Source organism: Gorilla gorilla, chromosome 6, assembly GCF_029281585.2.
Source record: "Gorilla gorilla gorilla isolate KB3781 chromosome 6, NHGRI_mGorGor1-v2.1_pri, whole genome shotgun sequence".
Taxonomy (NCBI): Eukaryota; Metazoa; Chordata; class Mammalia; order Primates; family Hominidae; genus Gorilla; species Gorilla gorilla.
The window spans coordinates 33,825,965-33,848,577 of record NC_073230.2 but is presented as its reverse complement, the minus strand read 5'-3'; the positions used below and the strand labels follow the sequence as shown (position 1 = coordinate 33,848,577).

Genomic DNA, 22,613 nt, shown 5'->3' with positions numbered 1-22,613 from the left:
TTGCTATTTACTTTGGACCAACAGCTAATCTGTTAATGATTGATTTTAAATTTTTACAGTCATTTGTCTCTGGCAGGACCTGGGACCACGAAAAGCAGTCCTTTCCTACCTGATGAATTGGCTTATTCTTTAGCAAAAAAAAGAAAGGAGAAAAGAAAAGAGAAAAATTTAAGTCAAAAGTCTTCATGGTTGCATTCTGCTGACAATTGGCATTCAATAAGAAATTTCAATGCAAAAAAAGAAATGGTAATGCTTCCTGTGAAATTTATCTGCCTGTGAAATCGTCAGCAAATAATATAAGTGGACGTTTTTCTAATGGTGGCATGGGGTAAAGACCCTCTTCAATATGAAGTAAATTGTAATTGTACTATAAATTTACAGAGCCTAAAATTCTTAATTAACAAAATTGATGCTCATTGCCTGACTGGAATGGGATATCTAAACTAATGCCATTACAGCCCTTTAAAATGATCTAAATTGCATACCATATGATATATGTATTTTTGTAGGATATAGCCGAAAAGTGAATTTTGCTTTCCATTAAAAAAAAAAGACAATTGAATCGACAATGGTTATTGTAATTGGTATCACACAGCAGTGCTCTGCAATTTAATCACTGCTTCTAAAAATGGAACCGTGGATAACTACTGTGTTCTGAAAAGTGGCGGCCACCCCGTGCATGAGACTGCTGTGCGCATTTATAAACACCGCCTCTTCCACGAAGTTAAGCTTTCCTCAGAGATGCCATCTCTAATTTTGTAAATAAGAATGACCCCCCAAGGCTAGCATTCCCATCGAATATTTATTAAAACGCACCCCAAGACCTCTCATCTCAAACTGGAATTAAACTCCTCCAAGTGTCTCTGAAAGATGAGCGTGATTTAAAACGTGAACCAGCACATTGACGAAGTGAAAAAGAGGGACTCTGGGCAAAGTGGTATTTTGGTATCCGTAAGTGGTGTCAGGTCTTCCTGGAGAGCCAGTATTATAAATTAACAGATGAGACATTGTGCAGAGCCTCTAAAAGGAAAGGCTAAACTGTTTGAAGGATAAAAGCCCTAATCTTATTAATATTTTAGATCCTGCAAGACATTGAGGCTCCATCTGCTGTCAGTAATACCTGAGAAAGAATCAAGGCAGCTGGAGGACAGAAACCACGGCCTCCCAATGGTCTGCTGACCTTCTTGAGAGGCAGATATCATGTGATAGCAATTGCCTGTCTCAGCAGACATGCTGGAAATAGGAGAAAGTGTTAAATATAACCAGGTAGACAGTGATGAATTGACATGCTGAAAAATCGAACGCTTCAGTAATCAGCCTAAGGATCTGATATCAACAACATTTTTCAGTTTTGTCCAAATTCATTGAAAGGTGTACTTTAGCAAGTTCACTTCTCATTGGTAAGACCTTTCATCTTTATGCTGCTTTTCTGATTGGATTCAGTGTCATCATCGGTTTGGGTGGCTCTGTGCGCAGAAAGCAGACAGGCTGCTTGTGAGAGAAGGAGGGCTGGGATGAGCACAAATAAAAATGGGTTTTATCCCAACATTAATTTTAAAACTATTAAATATCTATCAAAATGCTTATTTAGAAAGAATTATTGAAGCCATGGTATATGAAAATGCATCAGGTACTGTGCTCCAACAGCACAGTAAACCTGAAATATTGAAATATTACCCTCTATTTTGCAGCAAGAAGCTTCTATAACTATAATTCTAATTACAGAACTCTAATTAATGTCTATGTGGCTTCAGATAACTTCATTAAATCTTTAGAATATTTATATTCTCCAAAGACAATCTCTATCCATTAGAATAAAAAAATCCTATAAGATAACTTTTTTTAAACGCTGCTGATATGCCTTTCTTTTTATGAGACACGTAAGTCATAAAATTTACTTTAAGGTTTCATTCATCTCTGTAACAGTATTCCAAAAATGTGTTAACTCACAAACACTTTTTTTCCTGCTACAAATGTATAATACAGCTATCCGCTGAGATCACTCTCTGCTTTGAGGTTTAAACAAAAACTGGCTGAAGCCTCCTTCCCACATCCTGTGAAGGGCCAATGTCTTCCCCTAGATGTCTGAGAATTCCTGACAGCTTATATTCTCATGGTCACTTCCCTATCTCCAGTGGCTTCTTTTGGCTGGATTCTTGACCTCACTTGTCTCTTGTCTCCCATAGCTGCCCCATGCCAACCTAGATTTTGAATGTAACCCCTTTTACTTGATTTATCCCTCCACCCCCAAAAAACCCCTCAGTTTTCGTGAAGCACAGTCTTTCCATCTGCTTAAGGCTCTCATTAGGTCCCAGGGTCTGCCGCCATCTTGCCTTCTCACTCACTTCAACCCTCTCCTCTCTTATTTCTCCTCTGCTCTCCACCCGCCCCCAAATTCCTGTAAACATCTTCCACAGAGTAGTGTGCTCTCTCTCAGTCTAGCTCCAGACTGTCCAGGCTATCTCCTGAGGGCCTTATCTTCATAGCCAAATGCTTCCGTTAAGGTGGCAGGCAGTCTCCTCCCTGAAAGGAATTGGCTGGCTCGTAAAGTAACACCATTTTCCTCCAGGCTCCCCATATATTACAAGCAAGATCTGACTCATTCCTGCAAATACTCAGGAAAAGAAACACAAAGGACAACTGATTTTGTGATAAGCACTATAGGAAAGCATGGAAAGTCTGCAACAGATAGGAATATAAAGTCAGAAATTGGGTGCACTATAACTTGGGGCCAGGGCTTTGAAAGGATCCTGCTTTCAAATTCGCCCTGGTTGGGGTCAATAAAAGGATTGATTCATAGAAATGCCAGAGAGCCATGTTAAGCTGGTCATGAGCCTTCATCCTGATGTCTTCCTAGGAGTAAGCTCCTGGCTTTTCCCAGAAAGTTCAGTGTAGGGGCTCCATCAATAGTAGAATATAAATTGAGACAATGCCCTACTGCTTGCATGGGTAGAAAAAATTCCAGGAACTGACAGCAAGTAAGTTGCTTTCCCTTCACTCCCAGCTTGAATATAGGAGATAAAAAAAAGTACCTCTCCAATATCCATACGATTCACACTGCTCAGAACTATGTGGATAATAACACAACATGTGACACACACCTACATTAGAAGAACAGCCTTAGGGTGTTAAAGCCTGGAATCCATCAACACAAATAGAGTGTGACTCGATTCATTGGCAAACTCAGACACATCCGGACCTCTATGGGGATAATTCATGCAGAAGAATTGTATTTTAAAATGTCTAAATAGGTTGCTATTTAGTGCAATTTTTTCCAGCTCTTAAAGCAAAGAAATGACAATTTCTAAACAAATGATAGAAGTTAAGTCAACTAGGTTCAAGCCTAAACAAACATTTTTATCTTAGTTCAATGCTGTAAGTGTATATTCAATATCTGTTATGTTTAACACAGTGGGAGGCAGAAGTGAAAATGCCCTTCAGTATACATTGAAATAAAACCATTGCAAACTGCCTCAGAAGGAATTGAGTAGTTAATTAATAAGTTTTTATTTAAATGTTGCAACCCATAAAACAATTCCTCTGCTACAATATGGCTGCTGTATTAGAGGCAAGCTGGGCAAAACTTCCCTGGGCATTGAAAAAAATGTTGCATTTCTAGGGACCTGGAAAGAAAGTGACTTGCCACAGGCCTTTTTGGGTTTTTTTGGGTTTTCTTGAGACGGAGTCTCACTCTGTCACCCAGGCTAGAGTGCAGTGGTGCGATCTTGGCTAACTGCAACCTCTGCCTCCCGGGTTCACACCATTCTCCTGCCTCAGCCTCCCGAGTAGCTGGGACTACAGGCGCCCGCCACCACACCTGGCTAATTTTTTTATATTTTTTAGTAGAGACGGGGTTTCACCATGTTAGCCAGGATGGTCTCGATCCTTGTGATCCACCCGCCTCAGCCTCCCAAAGTGCTGGGATTGAAGGCATGAGCCACCATGCCCGGCCAACTTGCCACACGCTTAATCATAACTGACTAAACAATTCCTTTGAATCATAATATGTAAATATGTATGATTCAATTTATTTATATCAAATTTATATATATGATATGTTATTAAAATAGTAAACATTTTTATAATATAATAAATACCAACCATGTTATATTACGGTACTGTCCACTGTTTCAGGAACTTAATGTATACTAATTCAAGTACTTATCACAACAACACTATAAGGTAGGTACTACTATTATTCCCATTTACAGGTGGGAAACTGAGGCATGGAGAGATAGTATCTTACCCAAAGGTTACACAAATAACCACTGGCCAAGCTGGGGTGTGAACACAGGCAGTCTGGTTACCCAGGCTTCACGCTTGGCATCTGATGTGTCATATGCTGGTTCCACTAAATGTGGGCCCACAGCTGAACCTCAACAGTGTCATAGTAGCAGCACCAGAAACAAGGACAGGCTTCCTGTGGTCTGATTACCAAGTACCCTGAGGTCTGGAGATTCAAGAAAACCTCAGAAATTCAAACTAACTGCAGGAAGGGTAATGGCCAAATTAAGGGAATTTGCATTTCAAAGTATTTTAGACTATACTGGTGTGGTTAATTCCAAATGCATGTAGTGCCTTCAACCACAGGCCATTAAGTGTGCCAAGGATAGGTTCCAGGGGCTAGATTAAATAAATAGATATGTTTTGCACATGAGGTTTGATAAGCCAGAATACTAAAAATCATTTAACCCATTCCCTGTACTCCTACTTGGACTGTTTCCTTTGTAAACCATTTCTCCCTTGAAAAGACCAGAGTAAACAACTAGCCTGGTCAAGTGAACTAGTACATGCAATGAATTAGGAGATGCATTAATGAGATTATTCTGCAACTGTTATGGTGGGTCTGAATCCCCAACTTAATCCATAGGCTATTATAGCACTGCAGATATAACTTATGCTACGTCATCTTGCATTTAAGCACCCCCTTTTATTAGCCAGTTGTCAACTCTAAATACATTTGGGCTTGAATCAGGCAGCTGGGAAGGGTGTATTTTCTCCCCCAACTCCCAAAATGCAATTCCTTCTACACTTACTATTCCCAGTTCTTTATTTGCATATAACATAAACATTTACTCATTCACACACATACTTAATTAAACAAGTTTAATTTTTGCTTAATCTTTTTTTTTTTTTTTTTTGAAACAGAGTCTTGCTCTCTCGCCCAGGTTGCAGTGCAGTGGCATGACCACGGTTCATTGCAGCCTCAGCCTTCTGGGCTCAAGCAATCCTCCCACCTCAGCCTCCCAAGTAGCTGGGACCACAGGTTCACACCACCACACATGGCTAATTTTTTAATTTTTTTGTAGAGATGAGGTCTTGCTGTGTTGCCCAGGCTGATCTAAAACTTCTGGACTCAAGCAATCCTCCCGCCTTGGCCTCCCAAAATGCTGGGATTACAGGCCTGAGCCACCGTTCCTGGCTCTTTTTTTTCTAAGACTCCAAAGAGTAGGTGGATCTGACATTCTTGGTTGCCCTCTCTTCTTCCTTTCTGACAAAGGCCAGAATCTTTTTAGGTATTAACTTTCCCACACGTAACTCAGGGTTAATCCTTACTGGGCCAAGCTTGTGATTGCCTAAACCAGGAATAGGCAAGCGAACAAAAGTCAAGTAGAGGATTTTGGGAACAGATTTCTACACTCTTGAAAAGAGTGTACACAAGGAAGAGAGAGTCTCTCTCTGCTTCAACCTGATGTCACTGTCTATATGTGATGCCTGGAACTGCATCAACTGTTTATGACTCTGAGGGCAACCAGCCTGAGAAGGACAGGGTGGAAAGGTGGGAAGGACCTGGGCTAGAGATGATGCTTATGGGCCATCAAACTAACCACCCACAGAAACTCTCTACTTCCAGACTTCTCTGGTTTATGGAATAATCAATATCCTCTTTGGAGTCAGGGTTTTCTGTTGCTTAGAGCTGAAAATATCCTAAAGGAGACGCCAAGAAATGTGAGTGTATAACTCATTTTAATTAATTTGTTCAACATATGTCAGTAAAGCATCTACTGTCACCAGGCATTATTCTAGAACTTAGGATAGAGCAATAAATAAAATGGACAAATCTCTGGCTTTATGGAACATATATTCTAGTGAGGAATTCCCTTTGTACAATGCCTTGTAGACTAGTCCCCCTTATTCTCAGACGAAATGTTACAAGACCCTCCAGTGGATGCCTGAAACCTGGGATTGTAGCCAACCCTATATATACTATGTTTTTTCTGTATGTGTATATATATATATATATATATATATATATATATATATATATATATATATATATGATAAAGTCTAATTTATAAATTAGGCACAGTAATTTATAAATTAAAGATAGTAAATTAACAACAATAAGTAAAATAAAATAGAACAACTACAACAATATGCCAGCATCACTGCTCTGCATTCTGGGGACATTAGTAAGTAAAATAAGGGTTCCTTGAAATAAGGCAAAATGAGATTCAAGGAACCCTTATTTTACGGTCCCCCAATCATCTCTCCTGGACAAAGTGATGATTCCCATCGTGGGTAGGACAGAGTGTGACAGCTTGAGGTTTCATCATGCGACTCAGAATGAAGTATGATTTAAAACTTACGAATTATTTATTTCTGGAATTTGGACCAAGGTTGACCATGGGTAACTGAAACCATGGAAAGCTCTGATAAGGGAGGACTACTGTACACTTAGCACAGCACTAAGAGGCAGAGAGAAGATCAGTGCTGGCAGGATGGAAAGAAAGTTGCATGTGTTGTGCACTAGAACACTTTTCAGCGGCTCTCAGTCACCATACTCACAGTGAGGTTGGTGTTACGGTCCCCATTTCACAGATGAGGACACTGGGGCTGAGGGGCCATAAGCAGCAGAGCCAGGATAAGAATCCAGATCCTCAAACACCAGCTCTGACCCTCTTTCTGCTCTCCCCCTCCATCAAGCCTGCAAGGTAGGGAGTGGGTCAATAGGAGTAGCAGAATGGGGGTCCCAATGTGCCAGGATGTTGACAGGACACATCATGGATATACAGCTTCTCCTTGGGCTCAGGCCATTGTGTGCCCATGAGGACTGTAAACAGGACAGGGCAATAAAATTCAGGACAACCTCAAAAAGATAGACATCTGGCAAGTGTGAGATAAACAGAGCTTTTGATGAGCTGGTGACAGTGCAGGAAGGAGTGGAGTGGGTGCTCTAAAGGGTCTGTGATTTCCTGGCCTGTCACCTCTAATCCAGGCTGCCCTGCAAGGGATGTGGTCCCAACCTCTGTAGAAGACAAACACAACCTCCTGGATCACAAATAGGCTGATAAAAAGAGGGGAATGCTGCTTCACTCAAGAGCTTTGGGTTTTGCAATAATAACAAATAAAGGAACCCTTCCACAAACTGCTGCTTGCATGATGTTTAGTGACATAGTAATGGTAGCTTCTATTTACTGAGCACTTGACACATACCAGGCAATATGCCAAGTCCTTTCTCTGTAGGATCATATTATGAAATTAATTCTATTGTTACTCCTGTTTTTGCAATTGAGGAAACCAATACACAGCGAGCTTTAGTAGTCTGGCAAAGGTCTCAAAGCAAATAAGAGGCAGCACTGGAGTTTCAACCATATCTGTCCCTTAACTACTATTTGCACTCTTTGCTCCGAAGGTTTTAGGAGTTTCGTGCATCCTCCACTCTTCTCAGTACATCTTGGGTGTAGAACCAGTTGTTTGTTTTCTACAATTTACATGGGCTGAATCAGAATCCTAAAATGCCCACAGAGTCCCACTACGTAAAACTCATGACCTGATCTGTTCTATACACTACAAGACCATCCCCTGACCACTTCTTGGATGCTACAGCAATGTCAAATTGCTATGAAGGTTTCTAAATATTTCCTCGTGATTTCTGTATTTGTCTCATTGTGGACCAGTAGCAAATTGTTCACAGACGGGCACCGGCCCAGAGACCAGAGACCACAGTTTGCACAGCCCTGATCTAGGATACTTAAACCTGCAGACCCCTCATCCTGAAAAGGCAAGAAGCTCCCTTAATAATGATGACTGTTTTTATGCACAGGCATATCTCAGAGAAGGAAAGCCCAACTTTCAAAAATCCAAAGGAAAAAAGGAAGCAAAGCCATCTATAAAAGGGTAGTTCACAGACCTAACAGTATCTTCCATGTTATAAACCAATAACTGTCCAACAGTGGGAGAACAGAAAAATAATTCCAGTCAGGGCATTCATCAGAATAGTATGCAGCCATTGGAGGATATATTGGTCGGCTCAGGCTACCATAACAAAATACCATAGACTGGGATTTATAAACAGAAATGTACTTTCTGACGATTCTGGAAGTCCCAGATCGAAGCTCAGCATGGGAAGTTTCTGGTGAAGAATCTCTTCCTACCTTGAAGATGCCTGTGTATTCTCACTCCAGCTGAGTGTCTCTCCAGTGTCTCTTCCTAGAAAGATACAAATCCTGTCAAATCAGGGCCCCATCTGTATCACCTCCTTTAACCTTAATCACTTCCATAAAGGCACGATCTCCAAATACAGTCACATTTGTGCTTAGGGCTTCAACATATGGATTTTGGAGGGAACACAATTCAGTCCCTAACAGAGGGATAGTATCAAAGACTTTTTAATGAGAAAATACCTATGCTATAATGTTAAATACAAAACAAGATTAACATACAAAATTATATATCCAGTATGATCCCATCTCTAATACATCAAAATCTACTTTCAAGAAAAGACTTTATAAACCATCTTATCCTTAATTGTAAATTGGTAGATTATTTTAGCTAGCAGCCTGCATTTTTTTTTAGTACTTAATAATATCTCCTTTACTTACTTTAAGAAACCTGTTATAAATTCATTCTTACTAAGGTGTATATGGCCAGTAACCTTTACTACTTCCCAGGAAACAGTTGGAATTTAATGAGAGATGTAGTTAGCTGACAGGAATTAATTGTCAGATTTTAACTATCCGCTATACAGTAGGCATAGTATTTTGAATCAGGCACAAGATGAGGCTTTTTGGAATCCCTGATATTATATAGCACAAGTCTCTCAAGCCTGGTCCCAGCTCTTCTTCCAAATGAAAAAATGAGAGTCCTCACCTATACCAAGAATATAGATTAGCTATTTCACTCACCCACTTAGTAGGTGTATATGTGGAACCTTTTAGGATTTAAAACTCATCTACTTCCCAAAAGAATTTGAAAACATTTAAGAAAATTAATTCAATTAAAAACAAAACAGAAGCAGCTAACAATGGCCAAAAGCTAGATACAAAGATACGCAGCCAGGCACAGTGGCTCACGCCTATAATCCCAGCACTTTGGGAGGCCGTGGCAGGAGGATCACTTGAGCTCAGGAGTTCGAGGCCAGCCTGGGCAACATGGTGAAATCCCATCTCTACAAAAAATACAAAAATTAACAAGGCATGGTGGCGTGCACCTGTGGTCCCAGCTATTCGGGAGGCTGAGATGGGAGGATCGTTTAAGCCTGGGAGGCAGAGGTTGCAGTGAGCCCTGGGTGACAGAGTGAGACCCTGCCTCAAAAAAAAAAAAAAAAAAAGATATTGCTATAGTGAAGCAACACATGTGATTTACATCACCCTCTGAGGGAACAGCATTATCTTTTACTCGGTAAAAGTGTGCTGACTGATTGTATCACCCATAGCACTTCCCATAGTAGGTGTTCAAAATGAACAAATTTAATCAACATGCATCAACTTCAAGGTTTAGCTATCCTTCCTAGGGAAACCAATACCCAAATAATGAAGTATTTCATAAATTCCAAAGCAATAGCTGATCCGGATCATTTTATTTTTCTGCTAAGCCATTTACAGCACCCCAGGCCTGAAGTATATTATGTGTTGTCGCTTTATAATGTATTTAGAAGTCAACAGACTCCCCTTCCCCTCACCTCACCATTATATGATCCACATAGGTCAAATTTTGTGTCAAGCAAATTAAAGTGTTATTTTATTATTCAAAGTAATTGTTTCTGGATTAAAAGGCTATTATGCTGAAATGGTTATGTTGGCGATTATGCCGTTAAAAGTGTGGGGCTAACTATTGGTTTAGCTGAATGCCCATGTTCCTGAAAGACTTCTTTCAGCTCTCCTGTACGTGGCAAATCATTCTTAACTGGGTACTCCAAATGGTCTGAGTGCCTCAGATGTACTTTACTAAGCCATTAACACATTGAAGTCCCTCCCCTAATTCCCCAGTCGACCATTAATTAACAGTGTAAGAAGAAAGAACCAGGCCCCCCATTGCGATGTGGCTGAGATGAAACCTTTCAGCAGTGATGGTGCTCAGAACAAGACAGTCATTGCATGAGCTGTTTGTCACATCAAATATGCCATCAGAGGAGGGGAGAGGGCACTATTAGAACAGTGCTTTTGTTACAAGCATTTTTTAAAACTCTACCAAGTATAAATACTTTTTTGAAAGCATCAAGGAATCTCAACATTGCAAGGAATTTTGAGACTGACTTGGCCTTCAAACTGCTCCCATATCTGATGACCCACTATTTGCTAAGCGCTATGTTAGACAATTCAATGCTTACAAATCCCTTCAAGATTTCCTATTGTACACATGTGGGAAAAGAAGCTTAGAAAGAAGAATCTATCCAAAGCCTCATGGCAACTTGTAAACTACGTTAAAGATCCATTTGGGTTTATCTCTAAAACACAGTCTTCTATCACATACCAATTCCCTAAAACCACAGCAATCTAGCTCCAGGCTTACATGTTAGGCCACACATAGGTCTACGCACATACCTTAGAACCATATGGTTAATCATAAGCCAACAAAACCCTGTAAAATTCCCAGAAATAAACCTTACAAGAAACAGGCAAAATCTATTTGTGATCACACACACACACACACATACACACACACACACACACACACAGAGAGAGAGAGAGAAGGAGGTTTCAACAAAGTTTTGAGCTATTTGAGAAATCATGTCTCTTCTTATATTATCACATAAGGAGACTCAAAATTGCAAAAAAGCCAGTTCTCCCCCAAGTTAATTTATAAATTTATGTAAACATATATTGTATAAGTTACATAATTCTAATGAAAGTCCCAACAGGATCTTTCTTGAAACTTTGAAAAATAATTCTAAAGCTTATCTGGAATAAACATTCAAGAATAGCTAGCCAAGAAAATTCTAAACATAAGAGTAATGAGATATTAAAATGTATGGTGCTGACACAGAAATACACAGACTGAAAATTGCCATGGTAGGGCCAGAAAGTATGTTTAGACATTTAGTACATAATCAAAGTAGCGTTTTACATCAGTGGGAATAAGATAAATTATTCAAGAAATGGGAAATGGTCTTCATACATAAAAAAAAGAAATGATCTTGAAAAAACTAGCTAGCCATTTGGACAAAATAAATAGAGCTGGATCCCAGCTTTATTATTTATACTGCGTTAAATTCCAGTGGGATCAACACTTTAAATGTAAAGATTGGAAAAATGGAAAAGTATAGGAGAAAAACACATGAAGATTTTTATTATCCAGGGAAGTAACAGTCTTTCTTATCTTAAGTCAAAGGCCAGAAATGAAAAGAGAAAAATTTTATTTCATAAACTGCATTTCATAAAAATGTAAATTGATAAATTTTATTTCATAAAATTTTATTTCATAAAAAATTTATTTCATAAAAACTATAGTTAAAAAAATAAGCAAATGACAATCTGAGAAAAATATTAGCAACAAATATGATTTTAAAGGGTTAATATCACTAATCTTAAAAAGAGTATATAAAATACTTTCTCATATATATTTATTTTTTTTTTATTTATTTTTTTTTTCAAGACGGAGTCTTGCTCTGTCACCCAGGCTGGAATGCAACGGTGTGATCTCAGCCCGTTGCAACCTTCGCCTCCCGGGTTCAAGCAATTCTTCTGTCTCAGCCTCCCAAGCAGCTGGACTTAACAGGCATGCATCAGCACGCCCAGCTAATTTTTGTATTTTTAGTAGAGATGAGTTTCACTATGTTGGCCAGGCTGGTCTCAAACTCCTGACCTCGTGATCTACCACCTCAGCCTCCCAAAGTGCTGGGATTACAGGCGTGAGCCACCACACCCGGCCTCTTCTCTATATGCTAACATTTTTTATTTTTTTATAATGAGCATGTACCATTTTTCTATAGAGAAAAATAATAAGGCTGTTTTAATTTTTAAAAAGAAATATTTGTTTAACCATGCCTACTTCCTCCAGCATATAATTCCCAATATTTAAAAGAACTAACCAAGAACTTTAGATCTACAATCACAACCCTAATCAAAGTTCTAAAAGTTATCGAAGTTGGATGTGCTTAAGAATCGCCCAGGGGGCCAGGAGCAGCGGCTCACGCCTGTAATCCCAGCACTTTGGGAGGCCGAGGCGGGCGAATCACGAGGCCAGGAAATCTATACCATCCTGGCTAACATGGTGAAACCCCGTCTGTACTAAAAATACAAAAAATTAGCCGGGCGTGATGGCGGGCGCCTGTAGTCCCAGCTACTCAGGAGGCTGAGGCAGGAGAATGGCGTGAGCCCGGGAGGTGGAGCTTGCAGTGAGTTGAGATCGCGCCACTGCCCTCCAGCCTGGGCAACAGAGCGAGACTCTGTCTCAAAAAAAAAAAAAAAAAAAAGAATCGCCCAGGGAGGTTTTACTGCTGATTTCAAGGGTAGAAAAATTTGCCTTTGAAACTGAACAAGCATCTTGATGTATCAAGTCTGCTAACCTCACTTTGAAAATTATTGTAGTAGTATATTCAATCATGGGATATTTAAACCTGCAAAACAAAGTACACTGGGAGACTATCTCTGAATTTACCAGATACAGAAATACCCAGTGCTTCTGCAATATACCCATGTAACAAACCTGCACATGTACTCCCTGAATCTAAATTTTAAAAATAAGGAAGAAAGAAATGCCCAGTGCTTCTTAAAGCAGCTACATTGGCGACTGAATAGTTGCTTTCTCTGTCTTACAGTTTTGGGGGTCCCTTAAGATCGGATGCTAAAATGTTGATGCCAAATGAAACTTACTGTCTTGAAATTTCATCCTCAAGATGTCTTACATTTCGTGCTGAGAAAACAATTATTTGATATGACACTGAACTTTCTGCAGCTCCATGGTATAAAATATGTGGTTGTGTCTTTCCCAGTTAAGTGACTTTTACAGGAACTCAATCTTTCATGTGCAGTTTTAATTTCATTTGCCAAAGATGTTATGTGTTTTCTCAGGTAGAAAGAAAATCTGATTCTTTCTTGGAAACTTCCTGCTTCACTTCAACAATCTGATTTTTTCATAAACCTGGAATGACCTTTGCAAGTGTCTATGGGGCTCTTCTTCTCCATTCCCACCTCCATGTTAGGAGCTTCACAGGCTTTAAATATTGAGACACTAGTACAGTTCATTAGGTATATATGTGACATATTCAAAGCTATCTCTTTAGATTCAAAACTTATGATTTCAAGTTAATTGATAACATGTCCAGAATTAAATGCAGTTTACTTTGAGAGATCTTCCTATGACTGTGTTTTTCAAAGGACATGAAAGAATTAGAAATTGATCGTTTTTTTCTTTGTTTTCTCTTTTTACAACTTCTGGTGAAAAGTAGTTAAATCCTATCACCTACATGTTTAGGCTTACAATCATTTCTCTCCTTGTTTACAGGTACCATCAAACTAGATAAAAACAATTCTGGAGCCATTTTACTGTTTATATAATATTAGGTCATTCCTTTCTTCCTTCTTCACTCATTCATTTGATCGGTCCTTATTGAGCATCTGGATACGGTCCAGTTACTTTGCAAGATCATAAGCCTAGAAACACTTTTGGAACTCTAATTCTGATTGATCCAATATTTTCCTAAGTTTTTCCAAGAAGGAATCAAACTCCACAACTGCAGCGCAGCTCCAGAAATATCAACTAAACAACTACTGTGATATTAGTTTCAATAATCTTGGTAAATGGCCAGGCAAATGTCTCGCCAGCTGGGGACTATCAACCATCATTACTTTCATCTGGTGCTTATGGCTCCACATGGGTCTCCTGGTCTTTACTGACATAGAAATACTTAAGTTTCCTGACACCCAATGATATGTATGACATACTCTGCCAGTAGCTCTCTTGATACTGGTAGAGGGATATGCTCTTTCGCAATGACCATTCTTCCAAAACAATTTTTACTCTGGGAGTATCTGGGAGTGAATCATGGATGAAGAATTCCACTGTCTGAACAAAGACTGCAGGTCCCCAAAATCCTGACAGTAGTTTGGGATTGGCACCTGCTCACCCACACAGTAAGAGCCCTCTCTTGTCATACTATCAGTAACCCTGTGCTGCCCTTGAATTTCTGAGGAAATCAGAAATTTGTTTTCACCGGCCAGTCCTTGCTCCATGCCAATGAAAATATCACATTTGGTTCCATCAGGAGTCCCCCTGGAGGTGTCTGCCATGGATTCCACATGCAAGGTGATCTCATAGGAAGCTATTTTGGAAATCCCCAATATCAATGTGGGACAGATGGCTTGACTCTCGGAGGTTTTAGCAGAGCCTCTTAGACCTCTCGCTTTCCTTTGTAAAATCCAAGACTCTAGTGACTGACAGGGCTGGCAAGTCATCCTTCTTCAATAATTCAATAAATTCAGCAAACTCCCTCATCTTAGGAGAGTCACTGGTCACAAGAGATGTTATGATGGCGCATGTTTGGTCTTATGGGCTATCTGTTTGTGTTTCTTTTGTTTGCTTCTAGATAGCCTCAAATACCACTTGGAAAAGGCTGAGTCTAAAAATTGGGGGAACTATGTATAGTTCATCCGAAAGTCAGCACAAACTTTAAACAAGTCCCTCATTCTTTTGGGCAAGGTGGGCTTGGTAATAATTCTCAAACAGTACTGGTGTCAGCTTGAAGGGAGGTCTCTAATCAATAGGTCCCAGGGTTCTCTCTATCTTTAGACACTGCCTCAGTCAGAATGTTTCCCTTTGCCACAGAGGAGGACATGATGGCAAGCTTATCAAGTCCAATAAAATTCATTCAGCATGTGAATCCCAAGAAAGAGGACACTTGACATCCAACTCTGCAATGTACTTCAGAGAAACCATTTAAGCAACGTCTGTTCAACTTCAAGAGTGGAGATAGGATTCAGCTGCATATAAAGAGTAATTACCAGAAGATTCCTATGTCCCGCTTTTCACTTTTCTTCATTTTTACTAGTATCCTCTTCTCTTCTTTTCTTTTATTTTCTTGTATTTCTTTCTTTTTCTGTTTTGCCAAAAGGCGTATAAAGTATTTGAGGTCAAGTAAGTGCCCCTGGTTGTTAGTTCCAGCAAATTATAAGCAGCCCCTTACTACCATAGTAAAGGAACACTCTTAGGTATCACACAATGCTCTGCAGTATGCAGATTGGAAGATAAAAACCTTTCAGGCAAGTTCAAGTCCTGTGGCTCAAAAGCCAAAAGATTTTTGAGCTGATAAAAATATTAGAAATGATCTAGCCATTTTACAAATGAGGCACATTAAAGCTATGGGATGTTCATGGCTTACCAGTGCCCCACTACAATTCAGATATAGAGCCTGAATGGGAACACCCACTCCTTCCCTATGTCTCTCCCTTACACTCCTGGCACCTTGTAAGTAGGAAGCACATGCCCTTCTGCTCTCCTTTCTCCCTGACACACAACTCCTGTGCCATTCACATGGGCATTCCACAAAGCTCCACCTCTTTCATTGTGGTTTCCTCTGTCTAAAAGTCCTTCCTTAATCTGGAAATCATTCCCTACTCATCTTCCAAGACCCGGCTCAAATATTGAACTTTGGGGAAATTTATGTACTCCGTGCAAGTCAGTTGCTCAATGTTTACTTTGCCTGTACTATGTGACTTTTCAGACTGGTTTACATCCCACTGTCTCTCCTACCCGGAGCTCCTGGAACCAAGAATAACATGTCAGCCATCTTGAATCCCCAGCTTTACACAGAGCCAGGCACATGGTACACAGGAAGTGGCCAATTAAGCAAACAAACAACACCAACAATAAAAACAACTCTCAACCAGGCCACATTCTACAATTCTGTGGAGGCCAAAGCTCCTGCTTTCAAGGGGCTTATTCAGTGGAGGAGTTGCTTATAACCTCACAATAAATATTTGCTGAATCATGAATTAATGTGCTCTAATTCTGATTCTCCCAGGTTGATAGGTTATTACCAAAATTCATCTGCTCTCAGTGTGATTTGTAGCTCAACCATTGTTTTATCTTGGCTAACAGGACTTACTACTCTGTAGTCTGGCTTCTGCAGTTCACTGAACTTATCACTGTCCCCAGCACTGGACTCTCACCATAAAGCTATGCAGAGAAATCGGCGGGAAATTCACTGTCGCACATTAGAAGTGTCTTCCACAATAAAATGTCATATTAGCCTGGAGTGGGAAACTAAGCACACATACTGTTAGTCGGTGTGTAAGATGATCAGCTTGGCAATATATATCAACATTTTTAATGTACGTCTTTTTAGCTCCATTTCCACTGCTAAAAATTTATTTTATGAACATACTTGCACAAATTTTCAAATGTGACTTATAAGGATATTCATTGCAGTAATGATTGAAATAGCATACATCTAAACATTGTTATATCCATACCCTGGAATTCCATGCAGTTATTTAAAAGGACGCCACAGATCTAAATGTGCTAAGAAGGAGTAAAGTTCAATAGTCATGCATCACTTAATGATGGGGATACTTTCTGACAGAGGTGTCGTTAGGTGATTTCATCATTGTGCAAACATCATAGAGTATACTTACACACACTTAGATCATAGAGCCTACTACACACCTAGGCTAGATGGTGTAGCCTATTGCTCCTAGACTACAGACCTGTACAGCATGGTACTGTACTGAATACTGTAGCAATTGTAATACAATGATGAGTATTTGTGTATCTAAACATAGGAGATGTACAGTAAAAATACAGTATAAAAGATAAAAAATGCACTTTGGGAGGCCGAGGCTGGCAGATCACGAGGTCAGGAGATAGACACCATCCTGGCTAACATGGTGAAACCCCGTTTCTACTAAAAATACAAAAAATTAGCTGGGCATGGTTGCACGCACCTGTAGTCCCAGCTACTCAGGAAGCTGAGGCAGGAAAATCGCTTGAACCTGGGAGGCAGAAGTTGCAGGGAGCCAAGATCGCACCACTGTACTCCAGCCTGGGCGACAGAGCGAGACTCCACCTCAAAAAAAAAAAAAAAAAGATTAAAAATGGTACACCTGTATAAAGCACTTACCATGAATGGAACTTTCAGGACTGAAAGTGTCTCTGAGTAAGTCAGTGAATGAGTAGACAGCAAATGTGAAGACCTAGGACATTACTGCACATTACTATAGACTTTATAAGCTCTATACTCTAGCCAGGAATGGTGATGCACGTCTGTAATCCCAGCTACTCAAGAGGCTGAGGCAGGAGGATCACTTGAGCCCAGGAGTTCTAATCCAGCCTGGGTAACATAGAAAGACCCCATCTCAAAAAAATAAAAAGGGAAAATAATAAACAAACTCTGTATACTTAGGCCACACTAAATTTATTAATTATTTTCTTTCTTCAATAATAAATTAAACTTAGCTTACTATAACTTTTTACTTTATAAAATTTTTAATTTTTTTAATCTTTTGATTCTTTTGCAATAATACGTACCTTAAAACAGATTGCATAGCTGTACAAAATTATTTAATTCCTTTTTATCCTTATTTATATCAGCTGTTCTCTATTTTTAAAATTTTTATTTTTTATTGTTTTTACTTTTTAAATATTTTGTTGAAAACTAAGACACAAACAGATACATTAGCCTAGGCCTACACAGGATCAGGATCATTAATATCACTGTCTTCCATCCCCACATCTTGTCCAATTGTAAGGTTGTCAGTGCATGGAACTGCCATCACATTTTTTTTTTTTTTTTTTTTTTTTTTTTGCTCTTATCACCCAGGCTGGAGTGCAATGGCATGATCTCCACTCACTGCAACCTCTGCCTCCTGGGTTCAAGCGATTCTCCTGCCTCAGCCTCCCAAGTAGCTGGGATTACAGGTGCCTGCCACCACACCCAGCTAATTTTTATATTTTTAGTAGAGATAGAGTTTCACCATGTTGGCCAGGCTGGTCTTGAACTCCTGACCTCAGGTCATCCACCCACCTTGACATCTCAAAGTGCTGGGATTACAGGTGTGAGCCACTGTGCCCGGCCCCATCTCCTCTATTAAAATTCCTTCTTCTAGAATCCTTCTGAAGGACCTGCCTGTGGCTGTTTTATAGTTAACTTTTATACATATATGTGTATACATATGTGTGTATATATGTGTGTATAAATATGTGTGTATGCATGTGTAGAAAGTACAGTCTAAAATAATAATAAATAGTATAGTAAATGCATAAACTAGTAACAGTTGTTTATTGTTATTATCTAGGATTATGTACTTGATAATGTGGCATACTGTGGTATGTGGTATACTTTTAAATGACTGGCAACGCAGTAGGTTTGTTTACACTGACACCACCACAAGCACACAACTAATGTGTTGCATTAAGATGTTACAAGGGCTAAGACATCACCAGGCGATAGGAATTTTTCAGCTCCACGGTAATCTTACAGGGCCACTATCGTATATGCAGTCCATTGCTGATCAAAACATCATTATGGGGCACATGACTGTATTATTAATTGAAAATATAAGATGTTGAAGATTAACATTCAGCATTAACCCATTTGAGTAAACAAAGAGTAGATATACAGTCATGCACCACATAATGACATTTCGGTCAACAATGGACCAAATATACAACAGTGGACCCATAAGATTAATATGGAGCTGAAAAATTCCTATAGCCTAGTGGCAATATAGCCATCACAATGTTGTAGAGCAATTACCTTTTTAAATATACATTTAGTGTAGCCTAAGTGTACGGTGTTTATAAAGCCTACACTAGTATACACAATGTCCTAGACCCTCACATTTACTCGCCACTCACTCCACTCACCCGAGCAACTTCTAGACCTGCAAACTCCATTCATGGTAAGTGCCCTATACAGGTGTATTTTTTCTTTTTTTACCATTTATACTGTATTTTTGCTGTACCTTTTCTACATTTAGATACATAAGTACTCACCATTGTGTTACAGTTGCCTACAGTGTTGTTTTTTTTTTGAGATGGAGTCTTGCTGTGTTGCCCAGGCTGGAGTGCAGTGGCATGATCTCTGCTCACTGCAAACTTTACCTCCCAGATTCAAGTGATTCTCCTGCTTCAGCCTCCTGAGTAGCTGGAACTACAGGTGTATGCCATCAAGCCCAGCTAATTTTGGGGTTTTTAGTAAAAACGGGGTTTCACCATGTTAGCCAGGCTGGTCTTGAAGGCCAGCCTTGGCCTCCCAAAGTGCAGGGATTTACAGGCGTGAGCCACAGTGCCTGGCCAATTGCCTTCAGTATTCTGTTACAGTACCATGCTGTACAGGTTTGTAGCCTAGGAGCAATAGGCTATACCATATAGCCTAGGTGTGTAGTAGGCTACACCATCTAGGTTTGTATAAGTACATTCTCTGATATTCGTGCAATGATGAAATCGCCTAACGATGCATTTCTCAGAACATATTCCCATCATTAAGAGATGCATGACTGTATATATTTGCATGTGTTTTTAAGTTACTGGAAGAATATACAAAAATATTAATAGTGCTTGTAACAGTGAATGGTATAGAAAGAAGGAAGGAAGGAGTGGGAGGATTCTGTTTTTTATTTCATACACTTCTACAGTGTTTGAATTATTTTTATTGAATATGTTACTTTCATTATTTTTAAAAACATCTTCTTCCCACCTTCTCATCTTGTCTATTTCAGCCTAGCCAACTAGGTTTTCTCAGGACTGAGGTTATTTATTCCATATTAACTCTGTCTCAAGCTCATATGCATCTCCCACGATTATTCTTCCCAAAACACTTTAGGTTTAAGAATGACCTTTCCTAGGTCTTTAGCTTATGATTAACCAAATGAAACCATCACTAGATGGACTCCCTAATTCAGGTGTTGAATTACAAAAATGAATTTTCAGGGGGAAAAAATGCTAACTCAATTATGTTAGTTAAAATATCAGTAAAATTAGCGATGCCACAGTGTCATGAAGCAGAAGGTCAAAGACCCACACACCCTTTACTGGGCGCCATGGTGGGACTTAACTGGGGCAGTTCCGGTTCTGCCATTAGGACTATGAGCACTCCAATCTCAGTGAAATTGTATAAGACACTGCCATTATCCCTGGATCATTGCCACGATAGACCCAAACAACTCCAGTCTATCGTGTCGATGGGTATTTGGGGAGTCTTTAACACACGGATCATTGGCGAGCTGCACCATAAAAGCCCTGTAGGAGCCGTGGCCGTGTGTGGAATCAGTGCACACTCGGGGACTTCCCCATGCCCGGATCATTTGCAGCGCATCGTGTCAATGCATACTCCGGGAGCCCCTACTCCGAAGCCTGTGAGTGCTGAGGAACAGTGTACACCAAAAATACTTATGGAATAGTTGTTACAGTGCGTACACAGTATTCACTTTTCTAAATGGCATGTCAGCAAGTTTAGTGTGCCACAAATAACTCCTAAAAGGCACAAAACACTCCTAGAGGCCTACCTTCACACATGAATGGTTGGTCCATGGAATTGTGGCATGGCTGTGGGGGAGTGTAAGTTTTTCTTTACAGTGAACAAAGGGAAAAGAAAGAGACATCTGCTATTCAGTGTTGTCAGGGTTTTCAGCATAATCCCAAACACCTCCTAATTATTTTCCTGGGCATTTGATCCCTAAGATACAAGGACCTTCCCTCCATCCCTGCCCTGTTCCAAAGTACCTGTAGAGCAAGGTGAGAGGACAGAGTTAGAGGATGGGTGGGGTTGGGTCTTAAGTGCGATCCCACAGAAATATAATGTGAACCACATGTGTAAATTTAAATGTTCTTTGTAGCCACATTTTAAAAAAAAGATTTAATTCATGATACTGTATTTCACCCCATATACCAAAAATATTATCATTTCAATATGCAATCAATGTTTTTAAATGATGAATGAGCCAGTTCACGTTCTTTTTTCCATACAGTCTTCTTTACAATGGGGTGTGTATTTCCCACTTGGAGAACATCCTGGTCTGGCCTGGCCACACTGCAAGCCCTCGGCAGCCTCTTGTGGTCAGTGGCTGCCCCAGTGAGCAGCACAGCTACAGAGGCTCAGGAAAACCAATCCCAGGAGCGTGGATGTTCACTGCCTTCCTTCAACCACTCCAGGCAGGTGCGTCCACCTTTCCTCCTCATTGCCTCACCAGGGCTGCAACTGCTGAACAGCCTTTTCTCGGCAGCCTGACAGAATAGCTGTGTGTTGGGTTTCTGCAATCATAAAAAATGACCACAAATATGCATTCGGAAAGAGGAACGAAAACTCCTCTAGGCCCAAACGGTAATGGCAGTACTAGGTCATCTTTCTTGGAGACGGAGGTGAAGGGAGGGCAAGGGGCCCCTGGGGAAGGAAAGAGGAGGCGGGCGTGGCGTCGAGTGCGAGGGCGGCGGCCTAGCTGCACCCGCCAACTTCCCCACACCTGCCACCAGCTCACCTCGCGGCGTGAGGGATCCCTGGCAGTCGGACGCGGCAGGGTGGCTGGTTTCTGGGGCTGAGTCTGGCCCGACACAAAAGAGGAGGGAAAGGAGAAGGAGACGGAAACAAAGGCGCGGGGGAGGACAAGTAGGCGCGCGCGGTCGCGGGGCAAAGCGGGGATGCGGTGCGGGCGCGCGCAGCCTGGGGCTCCCGGGACCGGCAGGCGGGAGCAGGCGGAGCGGGCAGGGCGATTTGAATATCAGGCTCTGCCACACTCGGGGCGCCGCTGACAACTTCATTACCTCCGCATATAAAAATGACTGCCGGGGAATGCAAATAGCTCGCCTGTCTCAGCCGCCTGCCCCCGTTCCGCCGCCGGCTGCAGGCGGAGGCCCCGGGAGCCGCGGCGGCCGGAGGCGCAGACGCGCCCTGTCCAACATAATGAACTGCCCGGCCGCGGCTCCGCCCACCCCCCAGCCGCCGAGCCGGGCCGGGACGGGGAGCCGGCCCGGTGCTGGAGGAGGAAGGGGTGGGCGGCCGGGCGCGGCTCAGAGGCCGCGCGTTGCTAGTCAGTGTCGGCCCTGCTTCTTGACTCTGTCATCCAATTACTGCCATGAAAATACCAGGAAACTAGAGTGCTCAGTGGGTTCCACTCGTGACCGCGAACTCTGACGGAAAAGCGGGACCCCCGGCCTCCGTCCCGTGCGCCCTGGTGGTTAAATTGGACGCCAGCATCCCGGCGCCCCGCTCTCGTCTCGCCTGCAAGCGGGCGGCGGTTGTGCTGCGCCCTGCTCCCCAGGCCTGCGGCCACCGGGACAAGGCTGCGTCGCTGTGCAGGACCCGCCTCCCGAACCCTGGGCCTTGCTGAGCTCCCCGTGTGGCCACCGAGGCAAGCCGCGTGCGGGAGGGAACGCAGGCTTCACGGCGCCTCTCTTCTTGCCCTGGCTTGCTCCCTGGCAAGAAGTCACCTCCCGCCTTCTGATAGCTCCCCCTGTCA

The 22,613-nt window shown here is 41.3% G+C and overlaps 1 protein-coding gene across 1 annotated transcript in view; it reads right to left on the bottom strand.

The window, feature by feature from the left end:
* LOC101142762 (autism susceptibility gene 2 protein-like) overlaps nt 1-22,071 on the bottom strand; it is a 102,967-nt gene extending 80,896 nt beyond the window's left edge. Inside the window, exons 1-2 of the mRNA XM_055346898.2 lie at nt 21,636-22,071; nt 8,379-8,433 (exon numbers count right to left, since the gene is read on the bottom strand). Of these exons, the coding sequence (XP_055202873.1) occupies nt 8,379-8,433; nt 21,636-21,915 (335 nt within the window). The 5' untranslated portion in view covers nt 21,916-22,071. The remainder of the gene's footprint in view (nt 1-8,378; nt 8,434-21,635) is intronic.
* Between the last annotated feature and the right edge of the window lie 542 nt (nt 22,072-22,613).